Source organism: Protomyctophum bolini (assembly GCF_963924005.1).
Source record: "Protomyctophum bolini genome assembly, chromosome: 20".
Lineage (NCBI taxonomy): Eukaryota > Metazoa > Chordata > Actinopteri > Myctophiformes > Myctophidae > Protomyctophum > Protomyctophum bolini.
Genome location: NC_137881.1, coordinates 34010535 through 34033765, shown reverse-complemented (window position 1 = coordinate 34033765; position 23231 = coordinate 34010535). Strand labels below are relative to the sequence as shown.

The window sequence follows — 23231 nt, the reverse complement described above, 5'->3', positions numbered from 1 at the left end:
GCAGAGACAACGATGCACACAAAGTTCCTTCCTACCTTTGCTATGGCCAATGGGCTGACTGGGCTCCACATCAGCAAACTCATCTGAAAAAATAAATAAATCATAGTACACAAAATCAATGTACAATGTAGGCATTTTAGCAAACATTTAGCACAAATATCTTCTCTTATCATGTAGTAGATATTTTATATACTGCAATCATGTGACATGTCTTTTGTGAATTATATTTATCCTGTTCAATCATGCTCTAAATGTTTTTATTGTAAGGTTCCTACCTCTGCAAGGGCCAACAGATGGTACATGTGACACCAGCATTCCAGCTTCCTCATCAGCACACTCATCATCTGAAATAAAATCATCATCGTACACAAAAGCAATTTACAAAAGGCTCTTCTCATCTGTCATGTTGTAGATATTGTCTTTTTTTATATACTGCAATCATGTGATTTTCCTACTTCTGCTACTATCACAATCATGCTGTAAATGTCCTATTTTCTGATGAACTGAAAATGGTGGACCCTGTTGTAAACAAGTCTTAGTGCTTTATCATGGTTTCGTCCACAAAGTAGCAGTTTTGTATTGACCTGTGCTTTTGTTTGAAATGAACTGATTATACTTAGCCAGCTACTGTGAAATAAATGATCAATGTTTTTTTATTTTGTCTTACATACAGGGCTGTATACATGTTTATATTGTATGTATTCACTAGGAAAGACCAAGCATCAGACATAGGAACCCTTTAAGATGGTTTATTGAATGAAGGAGTAGGGTACTTGTGCTCACGAATGCAGAGGCTTGAAGTATGCATGCGGGGTATGGTCGTCTATGGTGCGCCGCATGCGCAGCATGGAGTGCGCAGCATAAACGGCCATGTCATGGAATACATGGTGAAGCAGCATGGTCGTCTATAGATGCGCCGCATGCGCAGCATGGAAGCGCATCATAAACGGCCAAGGCTTAAAATACATGGTGGAGCCTGCATGGTCTCCCATGGACGCGTCGCATGCGAAGCACGGGACGCGAGGGATGGCCAGGCATGGAATACATGGTGAAGCAGCATGGTCGTCTATAGATGCGCCGCATGCGCAGCATGGAAGCGCATCATAAACGGCCAAGGCTTAAAATACATGGTGGAGCCTGCATGGTCTCCCATGGACGCGTCGCATGCGAAGCACGGGACGCGAGGGATGGCCAGGCATGGAATACATGGTGAAGCAGCATGGTCGTCTATAGATGCGCCGCATGCGCAGCATGGAAGCGCATCATAAACGGCCAAGGCTTAAATACATGGTGGAGCCAGCGTGGTCGCCCATGGACGCGTCGCATGCGAAGCACGGGACGCGAGGCATGGACGGCCAGGGCATGGAATACGTGGTGAAGCAGAATGGTCGTCTATGGATGCGCCGCATGCGCAGCATGGAGTGCGCATCATAAACGGCCAAGGCTTAGAATACATGGTGGGACCAGAGGTTCGAGGGGGCGGACCCAGATACTTTGGCTTAGGGGTCGAGGCGTGAGCCTGAGTGGTATAGTAGAACCCCCTCTGGAACCTGCAGATTAAGGAGAAAGGGAGGGAGGGTGGGTTACAAGAAACTGGCACAAGGCATTTTTGACACTTGAGTTTAAGTACCCACAGTTATGGGCGAGGTAGGAGTGGCCAGGTTAGTTGGAGGTGGGTGAGTGGTTTGCATGGTTGGCAAGGGTGGAGTTTGGTTGGCAAGGGTGGAGATGGCAGGCAGGTGGGTTGTCTTCTGCTTGGCCAAACCTCCCGAACCTTAGTTGTTCCAACTCCATTTCACTAGGAAAGACCAAGCATCAGACATAGGAACCCTTTAAGATGGTTTATTGAATGAAGGAGTAGGGTACTTGTGCTCACGAATGCAGAGGCTTGAAGTATGCATGCGGGGTATGGTCGTCTATGGTGCGCCGCATGCGCAGCATGGAGTGCGCAGCATAAACGGCCATGTCATGGAATACATGGTGAAGCAGCATGGTCGTCTATAGATGCGCCGCATGCGCAGCATGGAAGCGCATCATAAACGGCCAAGGCTTAAAATACATGGTGGAGCCTGCATGGTCTCCCATGGACGCGTCGCATGCGAAGCACGGGACGCGAGGGATGGCCAGGCATGGAATACATGGTGAAGCAGCATGGTCGTCTATAGATGCGCCGCATGCGCAGCATGGAAGCGCATCATAAACGGCCAAGGCTTAAAATACATGGTGGAGCCTGCATGGTCTCCCATGGACGCGTCGCATGCGAAGCACGGGACGCGAGGGATGGCCAGGCATGGAATACATGGTGAAGCAGCATGGTCGTCTATAGATGCGCCGCATGCGCAGCATGGAAGCGCATCATAAACGGCCAAGGCTTAAATACATGGTGGAGCCAGCGTGGTCGCCCATGGACGCGTCGCATGCGAAGCACGGGACGCGAGGCATGGACGGCCAGGGCATGGAATACGTGGTGAAGCAGAATGGTCGTCTATGGATGCGCCGCATGCGCAGCATGGAGTGCGCATCATAAACGGCCAAGGCTTAGAATACATGGTGGGACCAGAGGTTCGAGGGGGCGGACCCAGATACTTTGGCTTAGGGGTCGAGGCGTGAGCCTGAGTGGTATAGTAGAACCCCAAAAGTATCTTAACAGAATTTACCAGACCCTGGAACGGTGGGTGTCGTGGAGATCAGGCGCGTTGGAGCAGACGTGCTGTGATGAGCCTGGGAAGGCCGTCGGGCCGAGGGTCTGGGTTGTGTGGTCGGGAACTCCTTTGTTGGACCTGCGGACGCAGCTCCAGTTCTGGAGGAGTAGCCGAAGGAGTGTTCCGGGGAGTGTCCTGATCGGCGGGGACCATGCGGAGTAGGAATGGAACCAGGAGCGGGTGGCGACTGAACCGCTGTTGTTACGAACCCGATGCCGTGCGTGCTGGGCGTGTCGGGTGAGTGGGTGGTTAGAAGGGTTGAGGAAGGTGTTGGAGATGGGAAGCCCAAAAGAACAAGACGGTAGAACTGGGCTTAGCGCGTGGCATTGGTGGGGGGGCCTGAATAGCCGGTGCGGAGGATGTAGCTGTTGAGGGTTAAGGTGTGGGGGGTTGGTGTTGGGGAGATGGGCGTTTTGCTTGAGTGTCAGTGCAGTTGGGGCGGGAGTGGGAGCTGCCACAGAAGGTGCAGATGTGAAGTAATTTGCATGAAGACAGATCACAGCCTCTGTCGTTAAAGTTATTGCAGATCATTTTGCTGCCGACAAAGACGAGCGGGCGGCCACGCCTGTCTTTCGCCTTGGAGGAGGCGGGGAAAACCTTGCTTGAGGTGGTGGCGCTCAGGAGGGGGGGGGGGATGTAGCTGGATTGGTGCTCGGCGTGGGGGCGGGGTACTGGAGCTCGGAAGGTGCATTGGGTGGTGGGATGGGTGGGGCAGCTGCAAAGACTGCACGCTTCTGAAGTTTTTCCGGCGAATATCCTGCAGTAGAGCTCTAGCTCGAGGGAGCCCCAGTAGGTTGTGGTATTAAATTGTTGTAATCTGGAGGCGGCCCTGGCGGAGAATTGGCGGTGATATTCATAGAAAAGGCTCCCCCCGAAACGTGTGCAGAGGTCCATGCAGAGGTACAGGTGGTCGTCTAGTTCTTGGCGGCGGGAAGGGAAGGAGGTGCATATGATGTCTCGGAAAATGGAGAAGGCGAGGACGAACTCAGTGGGTGTGAGGACGGAGGAAGTGGATGGGGTGAGGTCACGGAGTGTGATGGAGACTCCTCCGAGGTCTACTGACCGGTGTTGGGCTGTGCTAGCGGAGGGGCGTATGAGTGATGAGAGGTCAATGTCCATACCTTGAAGAATCTGCGACCGGAGGTGTGATGGGACCATGGGGGCGTTGAGGGCGATGGCTGATGGCGGGATGGGTGCTGGCGTGGCTGTGAAGAGGGAGAAGGCAGGGGGGGGGGGGTTGGGGAACACTGGGTGGGGGGGAAGAGAAGGCACGGTGTTGTGTGGGGCGCTGAGTGCTGTTGGGGGAAAACCTAGGGGAGGTTGAGCTTGGAAATAGTACGGGGAGGGGAAGGAGGTGGGGTGGGGGGGGTAGAGGTGGGGTGCTGCGGCCTGCTGGAAAAGGGGGGGGGGGACAGGTTGGGCATGGGGAAAAGACCCGGGTGGATAATGTGATGGGGAGATGTGTGGAGGCTGGAAAACACTAGCAGTGTGGGGGGTAGGGAGAGCTGAGGTGGCTGGAGCTCTTTCAGAGGGGGGGTGGGGGGGGAGAGGGTGGACATCTGGGGGAAAAGGCTGCCTCTGGAAGGTCACTGTGGCAGCCTTCCTCTTGCTGCGTCGTGGCAGAGCGGCCTGCTGCGTTACGACGCCGCCTCTCGGCTGAGCGGGCGCCTGCTGGGCTTCTCCTGGAGGACGACGCGTGACGTCACGTCGGTGCGACGGACCCGCGATGGCTGGCGAGGCTGGTGTTGTTGTTGTGGTGCTGTCGGAGTGTTGTGCGCTGCGGGTGGTCGTGAGGAGGTTGAAAAGAATGGGTTTCCTGGCGGTCCTGCTGAACGGGATGCCTCTCGTGGTGAGCGCGCGTTGGAGACCGACGACAGTCCAGTCTGATATTAAAGTTGGTGCGGAATTGGAGCCGCGCGAGGAGGTGACGGCACGGTTCTGCTGTAGGACTGGAGAGGTGAGTGAATCCTCGCGGAACTCCCGGGGTGTCCTGTTAAGGGACGCGGCGAGACGAGGAGGTGCTTGGACGGCTGCTGACCTGGAGCCTTGCTGGTCCGGTGGCGTGTCGGGCACCTCGTTAGCGTCCTGGTGGGTCGGCATGCCGAGGAAGAGGTCCTCGTCCTCCTCGGCGTGGATGTGGAGCAACCTGTTGAGGTCTGGCGTTCCTTGGTCTGACATGCTGAGAGTGTTTTTTAGCTGTTTGTGCTAGGCTGGTAGCTAGAGAAAAATGCGCGATTATTCTCTAGTTGTAACGTTAGGGTGTGCGTGTTTACAAGAAACTGGCACAAGGCATTTTTGACACTTGAGTTTAAGTACCCACAGTTATGGGCGAGGTAGGAGTGGCCAGGTTAGTTGGAGGTGGGTGAGTGGTTTGCATGGTTGGCAAGGGTGGAGTTTGGTTGGCAAGGGTGGAGATGGCAGGCAGGTGGGTTGTCTTCTGCTTGGCCAAACCTCCCGAACCTTAGTTGTTCCAACTCCATTTATTGTGTTTTCATACTGTGCTAAATCAAATCAAAGCCTTTGATTTGATTTAGCACAGTATGAAAATACAAGGCCTGCCCGGTATTCCCAGGGTTTGTGAGAGAAATAAGCAACCAGCTCCAGGAAAGCAAATCCAGAATAAACAACTATACATTATATAGGTTGAGTGCCTACTGCCTAGTATAATTCAAATACATCAGCTATTTGAAAATAGCAGATCTACAAGCTCACAGCGCGTCGCGTCGTGACGTGTTGTGAGGAGAGCACCCCTTTAGGCAAGGAAAATAATGTTGGGGTCCTGGACATGAAAATAACTAAAACAAGACCAAAGGTAGCTTATAAATAAGCGGACATGGCAACCCTGGTATTCATGATCGAGATGGCTGTGAGTGAGACATATTCCAAGCAAGGAGAGATGTGCTTTTGTTTGAAATGAACCGATTATACTTACTGTGAAAGAAATGATCAATCAATGTTTTTTATTTTGTCTTACATACAGGGCTGTATATAAAACGGGCAGGCCTTTTTATATACAGCCCTGTATGTAAGACAAAATAAAAAACATTGATCATTTCTTTCCTGACCTGGTTGCTTATTTCTCTCACAAGCAAGGCAACACCGGGTTTTAGGTTTTTGTCTGATCCACACACGGATCAGAAGGGGGCGGTTATGCAACTATTTGGATGCCAACCGCCATCAAACCCCACGAAGAAGAAGAAGAGAACACCGGGCAGGCTAATCCCATTGCTTGGAATGACATGGGAACCGATCTGGTAACCAATCGATGCAGTTCAGCTACCTGGCTGACGAACGACCAGACATGGGATCTAATGCTGTATAGCGATTCCATTCAGTGTTGCCAACTTAGCGGATTTGTCGTCATATTTAGCTTCTTTCCAGACCCCCCTAGCGACTGAATTAGTGAAAAGCTTCTGGCGAGAAATCTAGCTTTTTTCCCCTGGTGAATTGGGGACAAATCGTGTTGACAGGCGCCAGATATGCGCCAGAGATAAAATCTTTTTTTTTTTTTTTCTCAGCCTCAAATCCGCGAAATTGGCAAAACTAAAAGTGGTCGGCGCGTCTGGTCTGGCTCACAGGTCACAGCAGGCTCAGTGGCTTCCTCGGCTCGGTTATGTGCACAGTGCACACTGCACAGACTGTCTACCAGTGCTTCCTCCTTTCTTGCTCTGCCTAGGCGAGTGCGCTCCGGTGCGGTATTTCCGAACGCGCCCCTCGAGCTCGACAGAGCAAGAAAGGAGGAAGCACTGGCAGCTCAGTTTAGTCTGCTAGTAAAAATAAAATACACACTCGGATGCATAAAGTATTAAGTTAACCTTCTAATTCCTGTATGGATCGGAACAAAATAGCGTTCTAAACATTAGTTGAATTGAGGTATGTTTTTTTTTAATATTACAATGAGTTTAAACGATGTGTTATCAAATGAAGAGATGATACAAACTAAGTGCACATAAATGACAAATGTTTTTCTGGGCTGGCTACATATTTTCGTTGCTAGGGGCGCCTAAAAGTCGCTAGGGACGCAAAAAAGTCGCTAGCGGCGGCGCGCGCTACGCGCGCGCATATCCCACCCCTAGCGACTTTTAGCGACTTTTCGAGGAGCCACTAGCTACTTCCGTTACTGGAGAGTTGGCAACACTGATTCCATTCCATTCCACTAGTTGGGGGAGGCGGTTGGACGAGGAGGGAAAGAAGATCTGCACGCGCTTTGAGGATACTTTTACAAGTTTTTGATAAACACATTATACATGGGGATTTGTATCGGCCATTCTGCTCTGTCGTTCACGCATGGATTGCACAAAAGGCTGCACGCGCTTTGAGGATACGTTTTACTTTTTTATAAACACATTATACATGGGGATTTGTAGCGGCGATTCTGCTGGATGGACGATGCAAGAGCTGCACGCATGGATTGCACAAAAGGCTGCACGGCTTTGAGGATACGTTTTACTTTTTGATAAACACATTATACATGGGGATTTGTAGCGGCGATTCTGCTGGATGGACGATGCATTGCACACAAATATGTACGCGCTTTGAGGATACTTTGACTTCATACGATAAACACATTATACATACCATCGTCGTATAGTGATGGGCATGGAGGTCTGGGGCTTGGAATCCAGGTGTCAGAGGTGTCTGGATCTCGGTCACCGTCACTATCCAAGTCGCTTGCAGTATCCTCATCCTCAAAGTACTGCGGACGTTGGACATTTGTTTTTCGAGCCGTTCTTCTGAGCCCTTTTGTGGACAGACTTGTGCTGGGAACATCCACAGGTAAGGAACCGACCTGCTGCTCAACTCCCGACACCGATGGGGGTGATCGGGGGGCAATCGGGGATGGTTTTGTGACTTCTGTCACTTTCTTTTCTGTCTTGATCTCGTCTTTCTTTGGGGGGGGGGGGGCTGGGGGGCAGGCTCCTCCGCAGGAGGACGGTTTAGTTGCATCACATCATGGATAGTTCTCTGTCCTGGAATCAAATGCTTACGCTTGGCTGTATTTTTACCCATTGCGGCCGCCGGCGCCTGTCTCTCCCTCTCTCTCTCTCTCTCTCCCTCCCTGTGCTAGTCTGCTAGCAGGCTGCAGTGTTGCCAACTCTCCAGTAACGGAAGTAGCTAGTGGCTCCTCGAAAAGTCGCTAAAAGTCGCTAGGGGTGGGATATGCGCGCGCGTAGCGCGCGCCGCCGCTAGCGACTTTTTTGCGTCCCTAGCGACTTTTAGGCGCCCCTAGCAACGAAAATATGTAGCCAGCCCAGAAAAACATTTGTCATTTATGTGCACTTAGTTTGTATCATCTCTTCATTTGATAACACATCGTTTAAACTCATTGTAATATTAAAAAAAAACATACCTCAATTCAACTAATGTTTAGAACGCTATTTTGTTCCGATCCATACAGGAATTAGAAGGTTAACTTAATACTTTATGCATCCGAGTGTGTATTTTATTTTTACTAGCAGACTAAACTGAGCTGCCAGTGCTTCCTCCTTTCTTGCTCTGTCGAGCTCGAGGGGCGCGTTCGGAAATACCGCACCGGAGCGCACTCGCCTAGGCAGAGCAAGAAAGGAGGAAGCACTGGTAGACAGTCTGTGCAGTGTGCACTGTGCACATAACCGAGCCGAGGAAGCCACTGAGCCTGCTGTGACCTGTGAGCCAGACCAGACGCGCCGACCACTTTTAGTTTTGCCAATTTCGCGGATTTGAGGCTGAGAAAAAAAAAAAAAAAGATTTTATCTCTGGCGCATATCTGGCGCCTGTCAACACGATTTGTCCCCAATTCACCAGGGGAAAAAAGCTAGATTTCTCGCCAGAAGCTTTTCACTAATTCAGTCGCTAGGGGGGTCTGGAAAGAAGCTAAATATGACGACAAATCCGCTAAGTTGGCAACACTGGCAGGCTGTAGCAGCAGTGCTTGCCGCGTCGCAAACAGTGCTTGGCTTGTGTCTCAAACACGACACCTGTTCTGTCACCCTCTAAATAAAATAATAGTCAACTTTACGAAAGAGTGTGTGTGTGTGTGTGTGTGTGTGTGTGTGTGTGTGTGTGTGTGTGTGTGTGTGTGCGCAACAGCATCGCAATCCCCGGACGGCAAAGTATGACTACATGCCACAACCCTGATCCGATCAGGGCTTGTCGTCCTGGGTCAGCCCTCGACGACATGGAAATGTCGTCCATGGTCACCGGCGCATTTGTGTCGTCTGAGGAATGCCACAACACCGTGCGCTAAAAATAAAAACGATAAAAATAAAAACGATACACCATTTTTCACAAACAGCTGTAAATATTCTGAGCATTTTCATACTAATTTGGTAATTTTCCGATGTGTATTTTTCGAGAAAAACACTTTTGCAAACCTGTGACGTCAGGTCAGATGTCTTCCCCGAGACTTTATTAACAAGTTGTATTTCATATCTCTACATCTATATATCGATGGATCTATCGATCTCAGTATGTTTGTATATAATAATAAAAAAATCTGGCATTTTGTTCTGGCACTCTGGCACTGTTAATGATTAAATGATAGATACTTAATGTATCAATCATTAAATAAAATGTTTGCTCCCGGTCGAGTCCACGGCAAGCTGCATCCGGTTTGTCACGCCATCTAGATACATGGACCCTTGGACTGTTTTCGTATCCGGTCAAACAGGATCTCGACCATATATCTATGTCACTTTAATAATATATTCACAGCGGTCTGAATGCATGTATTTAAATACATTTAACTGTAAATGATAGAATAAATTGTTGTTTACATTATTCATGTTTACCTTAGTTTTGTTTGCTAGCTAGAGCTAGAATAAAATATTAATGTTTGCATGAGCCGATGACGTCATATCCTCGGCGCGCTGTGTGATTTCTCTACTACCTCAGGTAAGACGTCTTTCTGTTTCCAATATTATACCTGTATAATCTTATATTTTTACTTAAAATACATACATCGTTAATTCTGCACAACCCCTAAATGATAGAACAACGCCACAGGTTTATTGTTTACGTTGACGTAACTTATGTCGGTGTATATTGGTAGCAACTAAAGCCTGGGTATCGAGGCTAGTAGACAACATGACAACACATCCCGTTCCCAAAGTTGGGTCCGGCCCGTCCGGGGACCCCCAGGGGTTCTTGAGGGAGTTCCAGGGGGTCCCCAGCTTAATGATAGTTTGGAACCAAATGGACCCGGTCCCTTATGGGTCTCTAGTCTGTACAGACCCTAGCCCTGGTCCAGTGGTTACAGCGAGTCTCTCTCTGACGCCCTCCGCAGCCGGGCTAATTGGTGTCAATTTGGGGGTCCTTGACATGAAAATGTTTGGGAACTACTGTGCTAAACAACAACTCCATGTGATGTAGAATTTGTGACTAAAGGCAAAACGAAATGTTTTATTGAGTTGTGGTTGTTATTGAATACTTTATAAGTCAAACCATTTCCCTCTCAACTCCCTTACGGACTTATGTGTGTGGGTGCCTGCCTGCCTGGCTGGGTATGAGCATAAAACAGCATGGTTGTTTTTCACCACCTGTGTGTTAGGCCTGTCAAAAAAAATCGATTCGAGTTAGAATCGCGATTCTAATGCCGTCCGATTCAGAATCGATTCTCATTTTCCAAAAATCGATTTTTCAAAAAAAAAAAAAAGTTTTTTTTTTTTTTTTTTTTACAAATGTACCTGTGCATGCAATGCATTATGGCATGGGTTTCTGCATAGTGCATTTACTACCAGCTAAGCTAAGCCTGCCAATTGTATTTATTTTACACCTGTTTTAATACTAATGTATTGTTCTGGTATTGAGTGAGAAGAGATTTTGTAACTTTTGTACTGGTTCAAATTTGTGCAAGCTAAATAAATTAGACATGTTCTTACTCTTGGATTTAACCTTTGTGTGTTTAAATCATTCAGTTGATAAAACCTTTACAATTATACAAGCTTTTTACTAAATGCACTCTGCTTTCATGCCAGAAGACTGGAGTAGATCATGCTAAAATTCTATTTAATTGTTTTTAATAAAAAAGAAAAAACTGCTTTAGAATCGAAAAAAATCTTTTTTGAATCGAGAATCGGAAAAATCGAAAAGATCGTTTTTGAATCGAATCGTCACCCCAAGAATCGGAATCGAATCGAATCGTGGGACACCTAAAGATTCGCAGCCCTACTGTGTGTAACCTAACAAACTCAATTGCACATATTAACTGTATATATGATGATTTCGGGTGTGCCAGTACTGTACAGTGACAGTACAGTACAGTAGAGGGCCCGGCACACGGTAACTCTGTCATTTCTCAACCGTTTCGGACACGGGGCGGCACGCCGGGGGTCTGGAACTACCCCCCCGGGACCCCCACACGGATTTGCACCACTCACTTCACATGGGTGTGATTTTCATTTTGGTCCATTGTACTCAAGTTAATCATAAATAGATGCAATCCAAAACATTGTGATGAAGCTCAGTGAAAACTGAGCTTTATCACAATTAGTTAGAGATACCGATATTAATTTGACATGAAAAAACACTGCAATAGGATTCTGAATAGAAGTTCCAACAGTTGGGTGTTACATTCTGAATCATCTTTTTTCTCTTACAGATCTTCCAACCTCAAACAAATCTCCAACTCTCCAGTCCAACACAACAAAACAAAAGGCACTTTTAAGAGCCACTCTCTCTCTCTCTCTCTCTCTCTCCAGCTCTCTCCCTCTCTGGCTTTCTCGCTGCCCCCCCCCCCCCCCCCCCAGCTGCAAAAAAAAATGACGAAACCAAAAGTTAGACAATGTCCAAAATGTCAGGCATTGGCAGAACCAGGGAGCAAAACCTGTTCCCAATGTTCACAAGCTCTGACCATAACAGAAAAATTGGATAAAAAATTAAAAAAATATGACGCTAAGTGGAGAAAGACCCAAGTGAAAAATAAGATCACCCACCGAGCTGTGGACAGTGCAAGAGTTGCAGTAAGTAAATCTACATATATTTAGATCTTGAAAAAAGAATAATAATAGAATATCATGTAAAAAGTTAATAGAAAAGATCATTTTAAAAGTGAAAGTTTGATATATTATAGGTTCATTGCACATGAAGTGAAATATTTAAAACCTTTTTTAAATCTTAATTATGGCATACAGCTAATGAGAAAAACATCCACACCCGTGTGAAGTGAGGGGTGCTCTTATCTGTAAAACAAACATTGAGACAAAACAAACATTAAACCTGTATATAAGGAGGGGCTAGGGCCTCTCAAAAATAAAAGACCAATCAAAACAAGATTTCTAATGCGCCTACAGAAATGTCAACCATCTGAAAAGTAGGGTTACTTTTGAACAAATTGCTTCGTCAATCTGCTATGGCATGGAGGCAATTAGCCAGGTTTGATTTGGTAGAGGTCTTCAGCACTACTGTGTGGTTGGGTCTGGTGTCTCATCTTCCTCTTAGTCCAGCAGCCAAGGTGGACGTGTGGGGAAATTTGGTATATAGTATTTATTTTATTATATATACATTCATGAATCCACTTGCTGACCGGCTGTTGGTATTGAGCAATATTTTTTATAGGGGTTTCTTGTGACCCTACCATTAGCATGGCAGACAAAAATGTCAAACTTTCCTTATGCTTTAAGTACCCAGATAGCAAAAGATGTTAATTCAACGTTGACTTTTGGTCAGATTGGTTATTTTTGGTTGAGGTTGAAATACCTATGTTGATTCATTGTCTAATTACAGTTAACCATTTCAACGTTTGAAAAGCTGTTGTTGAATCAATGTATTATAGATGCTGATTTTTCAATGTTGAAATGCCCTACAATTAATTGACATTGTTTCAATCCTATGGTTTCAATTGTGTTGGGGGGGGGGGGAGGGGGGGGGGGACCTAGGTTGAAAAACCTATGTTGATTCAATGTCTAATTACAGTTATCATTTCAACGTTTGATTGATTAATTGAATCAATGTATTATAGATGGTGATTTTTCAATGTTGAAATGCCTTACAATGAATTGACATTGTTTCAATCCTATGGTTTCAATTACAAGCACGAAATATTGAGAACCACTGATACAGAAACATGAGGTTTTTCATTTTCACTTTTCATTTTTCAAAAATAGCAGACCTACAAGCTCGAAATATTGAGAACCACTGAGGTTTTTATCATTTTCAAAAAAATGAAGACCTGCAAGCTCGTAGTGCCATGCTACGAGCTTGCAGTAGGTATGCTCTCGTCTCCTCTCCTCTCCTCCAGAAACTGTGAAGACACAAAACAGACCTTTAAAACATTTTTTTAATGTTATTCTTTCGTACACAAGACGTATTCTTCATATTTAGAGCATGCCGAATCCAATGGCGCACACAGACTTCCCCGTAGACCCACATATGCCCAAGTAGCTAGACCACCCTTCACCAACAGATATCCCCCTATACCTCTATCTTCCCATACCCCTACTACATGCCCCCATCACCCTGTACCTAACAGCCAGCCCCCCCTTGGTCACCCTCCCGATGAAGCCACCAGGCAGACAGCCAAACTTTATTTTAAAATAATCCAAGCTGTACACCATGGAGAGGTGGCTGACAGGGCTCTCCGGACAGGGTCCTTCCCTGTTGGGATGATGAGACAGGTGAACAAACTCACCACCTTCATCAAGCCCGCCTGCCCCACTGAGACCACCACCACGCAGGTGGCCCACAACACACATAACTGGATGAACACAAACATGCACATATTACAAACACACTACACAGACACCATAGACACACTCACACCAGACATACACCCACATAACCCTATGGCCTATACCATAGCCATAGGTTGGGCACATAAAAGATACACCCAGAGACTGACTACTGCAACCCTAACCCGGGTTAGCAACATACTACAGATACAGACACGCACACAACACAGACAGCCAACCACACAACACACACAGCCAACCACACAACACACACAACACGCACACTCGCACAGCCAACCACACAACACACACAACACACACAACACACACAACACACACAGCCAACCACACGACACACACAGCCAACCACACAACACACACAACACAGACAGCCAACACAACACACACAACACACACAACACAGACAACATACACAGCAACTTTTCACACATACCAACCGCTACAACATACATACACGAGCGAACACACACACAGCAACACACACCGCCCCCCCTCCACCTCACTCGAGACCTCCCAATAGCTCTGCTAGTGCTCGGCCTGGCCTGCTCCCACACCCTAGGACCCCAGCCCAAGTGTTCCCCCCTCCTCTGGGCAGGAACACTTCCCCACCAGCCTTACTCCCCACGCCTTCCATCCCACCCCTTCTCACCTTCCCTATAACCAGGCGGCCTACCATCCCACCCCTCCTCATAACCCCCACAGACCAGCGACCCGTCCTCCCTATAGTGCCCCCCGCCCACCACCCAGACCCATTTGCTCTCTGTCGCTGGGGAGACGTCCGGAGGCCTTTGCTCTGGCGCCCCCCCAGCCACAGAGAGTAAAACCCCAGAGGACCAGCTCCCGGTTGCCCCCCACAACCCCCCTCCCCCCTGTCCCGGAGGACTCAACACTGCCTGCCTCCTCTTCACCCGGACCCCCTAGCGGTGTTCGGGAGGTGGAGGTGGCGGGCATCTCACCCTATCCCCTTCCTTCTGCCTCCTCGAGACCCAAGTCCACCCACACCACCACTGGAACCTCCCCCCGTTTCCAACCCAGAGGGTGCTCCACCTGTGAGGAGTCCACAGCCCCAAGTCCACTCCAAACCACCTCACTAGTCCTTCCCACCACACCCACCACTCCCCAGCACACCACAGCATCATTCCATGATTTAAACTCCATTTCCCTTTCCCCCACAGGAGTCTGTTCGTGATGAGCCTTATATCTCTGCGATCGCGGAGACGAGACGATCGTCGTGATAGTCTCGGTTTTTTTCTGCGACCTTTGGAACCTCAAATCTAACCCTAGGCCCATTTCTTTAGGCCCCAAAGGTCACTGTTGCAGTCTTTTGGCTGAACTTTGACCTTTGCAAACGTCGTGGAAAGTCCAGACCGGCGCCATTGGATTCGGCATGCTCTAAATATGAAGAATACGTCTTGTGTACGAAAGAATAACATTAAAAAAATGTTTAAAGGTCTGTTTTGTGTCTTCACAGTTTCTGGAGGAGAGGAGAGGAGAGGGGAGGAGAGGTGAGGAGAGGGGAGGGAGAGGAGAGGAGAGGAGAGGAGAGGAGAGGAGAGGGGAGGGGAGGGGAGGAGAGGGAGAGGGAGAGGGAGAGGAGAGGAGAGGAGAGGAGAGGAGAGGAGAGGAGAGCAGAGCAGTGTGGCACTACAAGCTTGTAGGTCTGCTATTTTTTTTATTGAAAATGAAAAACCTCATGTTTCTGTATCAGTGGTTCTCAATATTTGCTCAAAATGCATTACAAAAAGTCAATAATAATTATGTTTATTAAAATACAATACCATACATGTATAAAATGCACGACAGAAGCGATATCAGCTTGGATCATTTCATAAAGTTGATTCATTTTTATTGAAGAGGGGAAGTCACGTGACTCCTATAGGTTTTCACATCGCATGGCCCACATTACATTATCAAATAATTAAATATGTATTAATTCAATACGGTGCTCTTGTCATTTTGGTCGGCACAAAATAATACATGAATGAATAAATAAATACATATTTACATAAAAATCACTGGAGGAAGATAAAATTAAATAAACTATAAACATCGCTTTAAAATACTGAATCACGTGACCATCCGGCAGGTTGTCATCGGGTGGGGGGCGTTAACGAGACCATGCGAGATCTCACGGGACTTATTGAGTCAGTTCAAATTTTGCTGGCGGGCGGCCGTTTGCAGCTTAGAGTATAACTAACTATAAGGTTTGCAGTAGCACTGGAACTTTTGGAAACGTGGCTGAACGGCGTGTGAAATAAACAAGAAACAAACTGGTAAGTCGTTATGGAATATCATTTATTATCCCATTCAGATACCACCACTGGTTTTCCACTGTTTACGTTTGTATATTATCATGCCGTAAAGTCCGAGGTTTTATGCTGGCTAATAATGTCTAATTGTTGAGCCATGCTACTATTGTTTTATCCCGTTCCGATGCCATCATATGGCTGTTATCGTTTAAATGCATGTTAACTTTTTGTAATTATCCCTGGACCCCGTGCCGTGGAAAGTTAGTCCGGAGTCGGTTGCTTGTAGGTCTACTGTGCAACTGTGCATCCAAGCTACCATGCTAGTTATTCATGTTATCGCCGCCATTTTGCTAACGACTCTCGCGATTAAAACGTATTTAATTTGTTTATATGTGCATATACGCGTATATATTATTAGCGTTTTTAATTGTTACATAAGCATTGATGTAACCAGCACCACGGCGAAGCAGTTCTTCATTTATTTATGAACAAAGCTGCGGTACCTCCTAGCCCCATATGTGCCCTCTCCCTACGCTCATTCTGTATCTCGGAGCTACAGAATGAGCGCAGGGAGAGGGCACATATGGGGCTATTTACTATAGTGAGCTTGTAGATCTCTTTTTTTAAGAACTACTTCTAAACAATGGTTCTTTCTGAAAAGCTTATAAATGGTGAATTGATATATTGTGTGGGTATAAAAATAAATGTTATTAAGACACTATACAAATAATTGTTTGTGCAGTCATAGGACAGGCTGGTTTTTAATCGTCTCAACAGGTCTCAGACTGCAAGTTGCTATAATGAGGCTCTGAGCTTGTAGATTGTAGATTGTAGATTACTTTTAAACCATGGTTCTTTAAAAAAAAAAAAGCTTATAAATGCTGCATTTATATATATTGTAATTTGGCTGTGTGTCTGTGTGCAGTCACAGCCAGGACACTACGGGCGCTGGTGTTGGATCGGCACAGGACACTAGGGGTTGGATTAGCCCCGCAAGCAGAACCCGAATGTAGTAAAGTTTCTGACACTTTTATGACTTTACTGCATTGGGTCCTGCTTCAAGCTGGGCTGTCGCCAGTTACGCACAAACAAATACAATGTAAACAAGCCACGAGACGGACTTCTGCGCGCTTTTACCATGGTTATTCATGTATTGACTTACGAATGTGCGAACTATAAGTACCTTACATACCATACCGACACATCTCCTGTGTCGCGGAAGCCGTTAAGTATTTTTAATCCATGATTGATTAAAAATGTCGCTTCTTCCTACCTTGTTTATTGACACCTCATTGTACCGCCTATCTGGCTAGCTAGTGGTGCTACAGCTATGACGGAGCAGATCAAAGGCAGGGACGTTGCCTGCAAAGCCAACCGCACATCGGGAGGCGGTACAATAAACGGTAAATAAACAAGAAGAAATCAAAGCGACATTTTTAATCAAACATGGATTAAAAATACTTAACGGCTTCCGCGACACAGGAGATTTTATCAGAGGTATGTAAGGTACTTATAGTTCGCACATCCGTAATCAAACACAATACAAAGCGCGGTAATAGCGAGCAGATCGAAGAAAGGTTGAGTTTTTTATATCCGCGTTCCAACAATCGCATTGGAAAATCTTAGCTTGACCAGGGACCCTACGGGTCAGCCCGGTTCGGTTTGGATTGGGCTGACCCAGGGGGTTCCGAGAGGGGCTAGGGTTGGATCGTCTCTGTGTAAGTCAAGTTTATAAATGGTGCATTTATATATTGCACACACACACACACACACGCAATATTTTATTCTTTGTTTCCCTATTTGTTTTCAGGGTCGTGGTAAAAGAGGACTACAAGCAATACACAAGGCCAAGTAAATTAATAGCAGCACCACCTCACTTTACCAACAGAGAGATGGCCTCTTATTGGGCCAAAAGACGTAGAGTAGTGAAAACTGTAAGGGACATAGAGCGAGAGATCCTTCATGAATATGAGGAAATCTCACACATTTCCCAACTACCGGTAGATGCACCACCAGATTCCCATTTACACTTTGAAAATAACCTTATAGATGGCAGTGTAGCTGAAAATGACCCTATAGATGTAGCTTGCTACGATGTAGTTGATACTAATTATGTACAAATGGAAGATTCTCATATTGATAGCAGTTTAGCTGACTATAATGAAGTTGAATCAGATCATGAGCAAATGGAAAATGATCATACAGATAGTGTAGCTGGAAGTGATGGAGATGATCTGAGTGATGGAGATGATTTGATTCATCGCCACTCTGACAGTGATGATCATCAACCTAGTCAGGATCTGCTTATAAAGAGCCTAAGATATTGGGCATCCTCTTACTCTATCAGTCTGGTTGCTTTGTCTGCTCTGCTGTCCATCTTAAAGATATTTCACCCTAGGCTCCCTAAAGATGGAAGAACTCTGCTTAGAACGCAATCCAAGGTTGCAACCACTCAAATGCAAGGTGGCGAGTACTATCATTTTGGATTGGTGCGAGGAATACTTTCACGATTGAAATGTCTGAGATTACCAGTGAACCTCAAAACTCTTACTTTACAGTTCAACATGGATGGTCTCCCCCTCTTTAAGAGTTCAAGACTTCAATTCTGGCCTATACTTGCAATGCTGAAATGTGATTACACAAAGTCTCCATTTATTGTCGGTATATTTTGTGGTTTGACCAAGCCAAAGTGTGTTGTTGAGTATCTGCAGCAATTTGTTAGCGACCTTAAAAATGTACTGGCTAATGGAATTATTCATAATGGTAAGCATTTGAATGCAGAGGTTTCCGCATTTGTGTGTGATGCTCCCGCCAGAGCCTACATTAAGAATATTAAGTCACATAATGGGTATTCCGGATGCGACAAGTGTGATCAAGAGGGTGTGTGGAGGAACAAAATGACGTATCCGGAAACAAATGTCAGGCTGAGGACTGACTTGAGTTTTAGTGATATGATTGATGAGCAACATCACTTAAAACAGACACTCAGTCCTTTAACAGGGATTGTAAAGATGGTATCTTCATTTCCAATAGATTATATGCACCTCTGTTGTCTTGGGTTGATGAGAAAACTGTTGAATATCTGGTTAAAGGGCAATCTAGCCACTAGACTTCCTTCACACGTGGTTAACAGTATGACAAGCAAACTGTTGGTGTTGCATTCCCACACCCCTGTTGAATTCAATCGCAAGCCAAGAGGTTTGAACGAGCTTGATCGTTGGAAAGCTACTGAGTTCCGATCCTTTATGTTATACTGGGGTCCTGTAGTTCTGAAGGATTGCCTTCCCAGTGAGTTGTATGACAATTTCATGTTGTTTTCAGTGGCCATGTATTTGTTTTTGTCACCTGAAATTACTGGCCAAATGGTTGAATTTGCCCATAAATTGACCATTTCTTTTGTGGAACACTTTGGAAAACTCTATGGTAGAGATCAGATTGTGTTCAGTGTTCACCAGCTTATACATTTAGCAGAGGAATACAAACGATTTGGACCCTTGGATAATGTTTCTGGATTCCCTTTTGAGAATTATCTTGGCCAAATAAAGCATCTGTTACGCAAGCCAAACCAACCTCTACAGCAGGTAGTCAAAAGATTATCAGAAAAGCCACAGGTTGAGTTTCCACTAGCAACAGATGAACCAGTATTACAGAACATCCATACTGATGGTCCACTTCCTCTGCATTTCAGTGCTGCTCTACAGTACAAAAAGGTCTCCAATAGTCGTTTCACCTTGTCTACAAAGCAAGGGGATAATTGTTTTCAGGTGGGAGATACTATTGCAGTAGTACAGAATATAGTCCAGGAACAAAATGAGGTCTATGTAATATACAGAACCTTCAGACAGCGTGAATCATATTACACTTATCCCTGTGAGTCCTCATGCATAGGCACATATAAGGTCAGAGAGTTGTGTGACAATATTGGGGTTGGTAAACTTAGCTGTATTAAACGCAAATGTGTTCTGTGTCCAGAGGCTGAGGGAGATGGCCTCATAGCCATTCCAATAGCTCATATGCAGTAGCATTCATATATGTAAAAAATAAACTAAAACTAACTTTACCAACCCCAATATCATAATATTTATATTCTAATGTCATTTATTGTACAGAATGGAAAAGGAGGTGGTGCTGTGGGCCGTGGTACTATTTCCTACTGGAGGAACTGCTACAGTTCCTTCCAGTTGGTTCAATCCAAAGGATAGTACCTTGTTATGGCCCCCAAAAAACATCAACTTTTCTAAGGCCCTCAAAGAAAAAATGATGCCTCAAAACGGATGGACCATGCATGAATATGTTCGGCTCTTAATTTCTTGTGGTAAGTAGACGTGGTAAGTGGTGCATTTATATAGCGGTTTTATCCGAGGACACTTTGACACAAATTCAGGGGGACCCCGGGATCAAACTGCACTTTCTGATTCCCAACCGGCAACTCTACCCCTGAGCCACAGCCAAGTGTTGGTAGTTGCCTCATTTGGCAGATGGTATTCTGGTTGCCATTTTCAAAATCCTGTTTATATTGCATTGTTTAAGTATTAGTCACACTTCTTTAAATGGCATACTGTATTTCCGACTTGTTTTACAGACTCACTTGAAAAGGCCAAGCAACATGAAGACAAGTATATAACTACTGGATGTCCAACCACTGATTTAGAATCTGAGGAGGAAACGGATGCACGGCGTAAAAGACGAATAAGGTACATGCAGTGCCCACACTGAGATTAGGAGGCCAGGGTTTCCATCTCTGGCCGAGTCAGAGAGACTAATCCGTTCCTCACTGCTTGGAACTCTGCCTCGAGGGTTGGATTGGATGTCTGTCCTGTGATGGACTAGTGTCATGTCTATGTGTGCTTGTACGTCAAGCTGTCTCATTTTACAGAAAAGGGCGATGGGCTCCTGGCCCGAGAACAGTGCATCTCAAGGCTTTCTCATTTATTGTAATTATACTGATAAATGTTTATTTAATTTTAAGGCCAAATACTGTGTACATGGAGTCAGATGAGGAGCCAGAAACCATCAGCGCTAAGAGAAGATTTGCCAAGCCACCTGCTGTTCTTTTTCCAGGTACAGTGGCACTGTCAGTTATGACACTAATGGCTACCCATTTAAGTATTTGCATGTATAATTCTTTCTACTTTGTTAATCCAGTGCTGCTCGACTCCAATGTACCAACACCCAACCAGTACCTACCTGCACCAATACCAGTGCGGCAAACCAACCAGTCTGTACCAACCCCTAGTGAAATCAGTGGTATGTTATTACAATTTTAATTTGCAAGCATGTAGTTCCTCGGTCAATACATGCAAACATATCAGTCATGTGATATGTGTTAAAGTTTCTGTCTTGTGTTCCCTTTTAGCCTCTGAAGGAAGGTGCTTGGAGGACGTGCAGACATTTGACCAGCCTGATAATGGTAACCAGTCTAACCACTTCGCATTACTACTAGGGTATGTGCTTTGTCAGAGTTATAACTTTCATAGTTCATGTTTTATGTTTTCATTTTAGGCTTTTGTGGAAGCTTCTTGGCAGAGCTAGAGTCAAGAGACCTCTTTAATGATGGTAAGTACTAATGGGCTACATATATGTGATTCCCTGATTGGCCACTCTTATTGTGTCTAAAGTCCGTTTAGATGGGAGGCGGTATTGGGGGATTAATACTACTACTTACAGGAGAAGACCTTATTGACTTGAAATGTTAATTCAATTTAAAATGTTTAGTTGATAATACAGTAGCTTATTCAGTGACTCACTATTTGCAAGGAGCTGTTTGCGTTGGCATGATATCATATGACTTCATAAGAATTATTTTACCTTGACTAATTATATTTATTTGTATTCATTTCAGGAGGGCACCATAATGGACAAGCAAGAAATGGTATGTCCGTTGTCTGTTATAACTTTGTTTACAGTTGCTGTGCTATTGCACCATGACATACAGTAACTGTAACTTATTAGACTGAAATATTTCAACTTCTTTACTCCCAAGTTAAATCTCCTTGAATAATTTGATTGTTCTCTTTTTTTTAGTTCACCCTCCCCAAGGCTATCCCCAAGATTATCAAGGTGAGTTGACTAACAATTTGTGCCACGGACAGTATTACCAGAAACAAAATACCCTTTATCGCCTGAATGACGATAAAAGGTCTGTAACTGAGTGTTCAAATGGTCTTGTAAGGGTCCATTTGGTTCCATTTGTACACTGAGTTAAGGGGGTAGTAGTGGGGATCTATTCTTCAACTATTCACTTGGTAGTCAATTGTGTTCATCCCACATCTTCTAAAACTGGAAATTGATGGTGCTCATTCATAACAATAAAAGATTGATATTAGTTTTATTTCTCCAGGAATGCCAATGTATACCAGCCCCTACCACACTGTGCCATCAGAGCAAGCAAGGAACAGTATGTATTTCTCATCCCATTCAGGACAGGAACCCCTGTTGGTGTTTTAAGCATTGTTATACTTTAGCTTTTGAAAAATAGCAGATGTCCGAGCTTGTAGATCTGCTATTTTTGAAATATTGTGAAAGTGTGGGGCAAATCTTTGAATATATTTTAGAGCAGACGTTTTAACTCAAGCCTTGCTTCTGGGGGGTCCCTGGAACAGCATATTTTCAGATGGGGATCGGTGGCCAAATACAGATCATTCTGGGGGTCCTTGACATGAAAACATTTGAGAACCACTGACATAGAAACACAGGTTTATCAGGTCTAAATGGGTTAAATGTTGTTTTTGAAATATTCCATAAATCATGTTCAATGATGTGTCCTTTCTTTTAGCCTTCAGTCCCAGCTATGCAAATGGCACCAGATCAGCTGGATTCAGGACGCCTGACCAGGGTGCAAATGGCACCAGATCATCTGGATTCAGGACACCTGACCAGGGTGCAAATGGCACCAGATCATCTGGATTCAGGACTCCTGACCAGGGTAAAGATACCTATATTACCATCCCTCCCCCCCCCCCCCCCCCCCCCACACACACACGGAATTACACAATGACCTATGTGCAATGCCATGTCTGATCCCATGTCTGTTTCTTAAAGCGTCAACGCCAGAAACACCACAGAGAAGAGTGCATGGAGGGGAACCCAGCCAGATGTTGCAAGGCAAGTATCATTTTCTGATCAACGTCTTAATCTTTCTGATGACATCTGAATTGACAAACATGTCCCTTCGTCTTTACTGTCTTTGTTAAGCATTTAATGGTTACTATAAGCGAGGGGTGCAGACATTAGCGAGTTGGTGTCATTTGATTGAAAATGGTCAATAATCCTTGAAATTTAATGTCAAATTGTTTTTCTTCCAAGACCTTTCTTCCCAGAAAAACACTAAAATGCTGGCAGAGATACTTATGGAGGTGAGGCAGATGGGGAGGGACATTCAATTCATCAAAACTGAAATGGCAAAGTCCACATTGAATGTCCGAGGAGTTCCTGAATCCCAGCGAGAGGAGCCCTTCCCCATCAATCTGCCTCTCTCCAACGAGGAGGAGTTTGATCAGGCGGAAACTGCACTGAGGGAGGAGCGAGTGCGTCACAAGATGGTGAGCCTTAGAACGCCTTGTGATGGGTGCAATTATTCTTTCTTGGACAATATTTTTGACTTTCTTTTGCCA

The 23231-nt window shown here is 45.5% G+C and overlaps 1 protein-coding gene across 1 annotated transcript; it reads left to right on the top strand.

Moving 5' to 3' along the window:
- Positions 1 to 20220: 20220 nt before the first annotated feature.
- LOC308335353 (uncharacterized protein) lies at positions 20221 to 22819 on the top strand (the record flags this gene model as incomplete). Its single annotated transcript, XM_080792372.1, has 11 exons — positions 20221 to 20312; positions 20588 to 20679; positions 20764 to 20865; positions 20975 to 21028; positions 21121 to 21174; positions 21461 to 21490; positions 21643 to 21678; positions 21959 to 22015; positions 22394 to 22543; positions 22660 to 22726; positions 22813 to 22819. The coding sequence occupies exons 2-11, from the start codon at positions 20604 to 20606 to the stop codon at positions 22817 to 22819; spliced, it is 633 nt and encodes a 210-aa protein (XP_080648498.1). The 5' UTR covers positions 20221 to 20312; positions 20588 to 20603.
- Between the last annotated feature and the right edge of the window lie 412 nt (positions 22820 to 23231).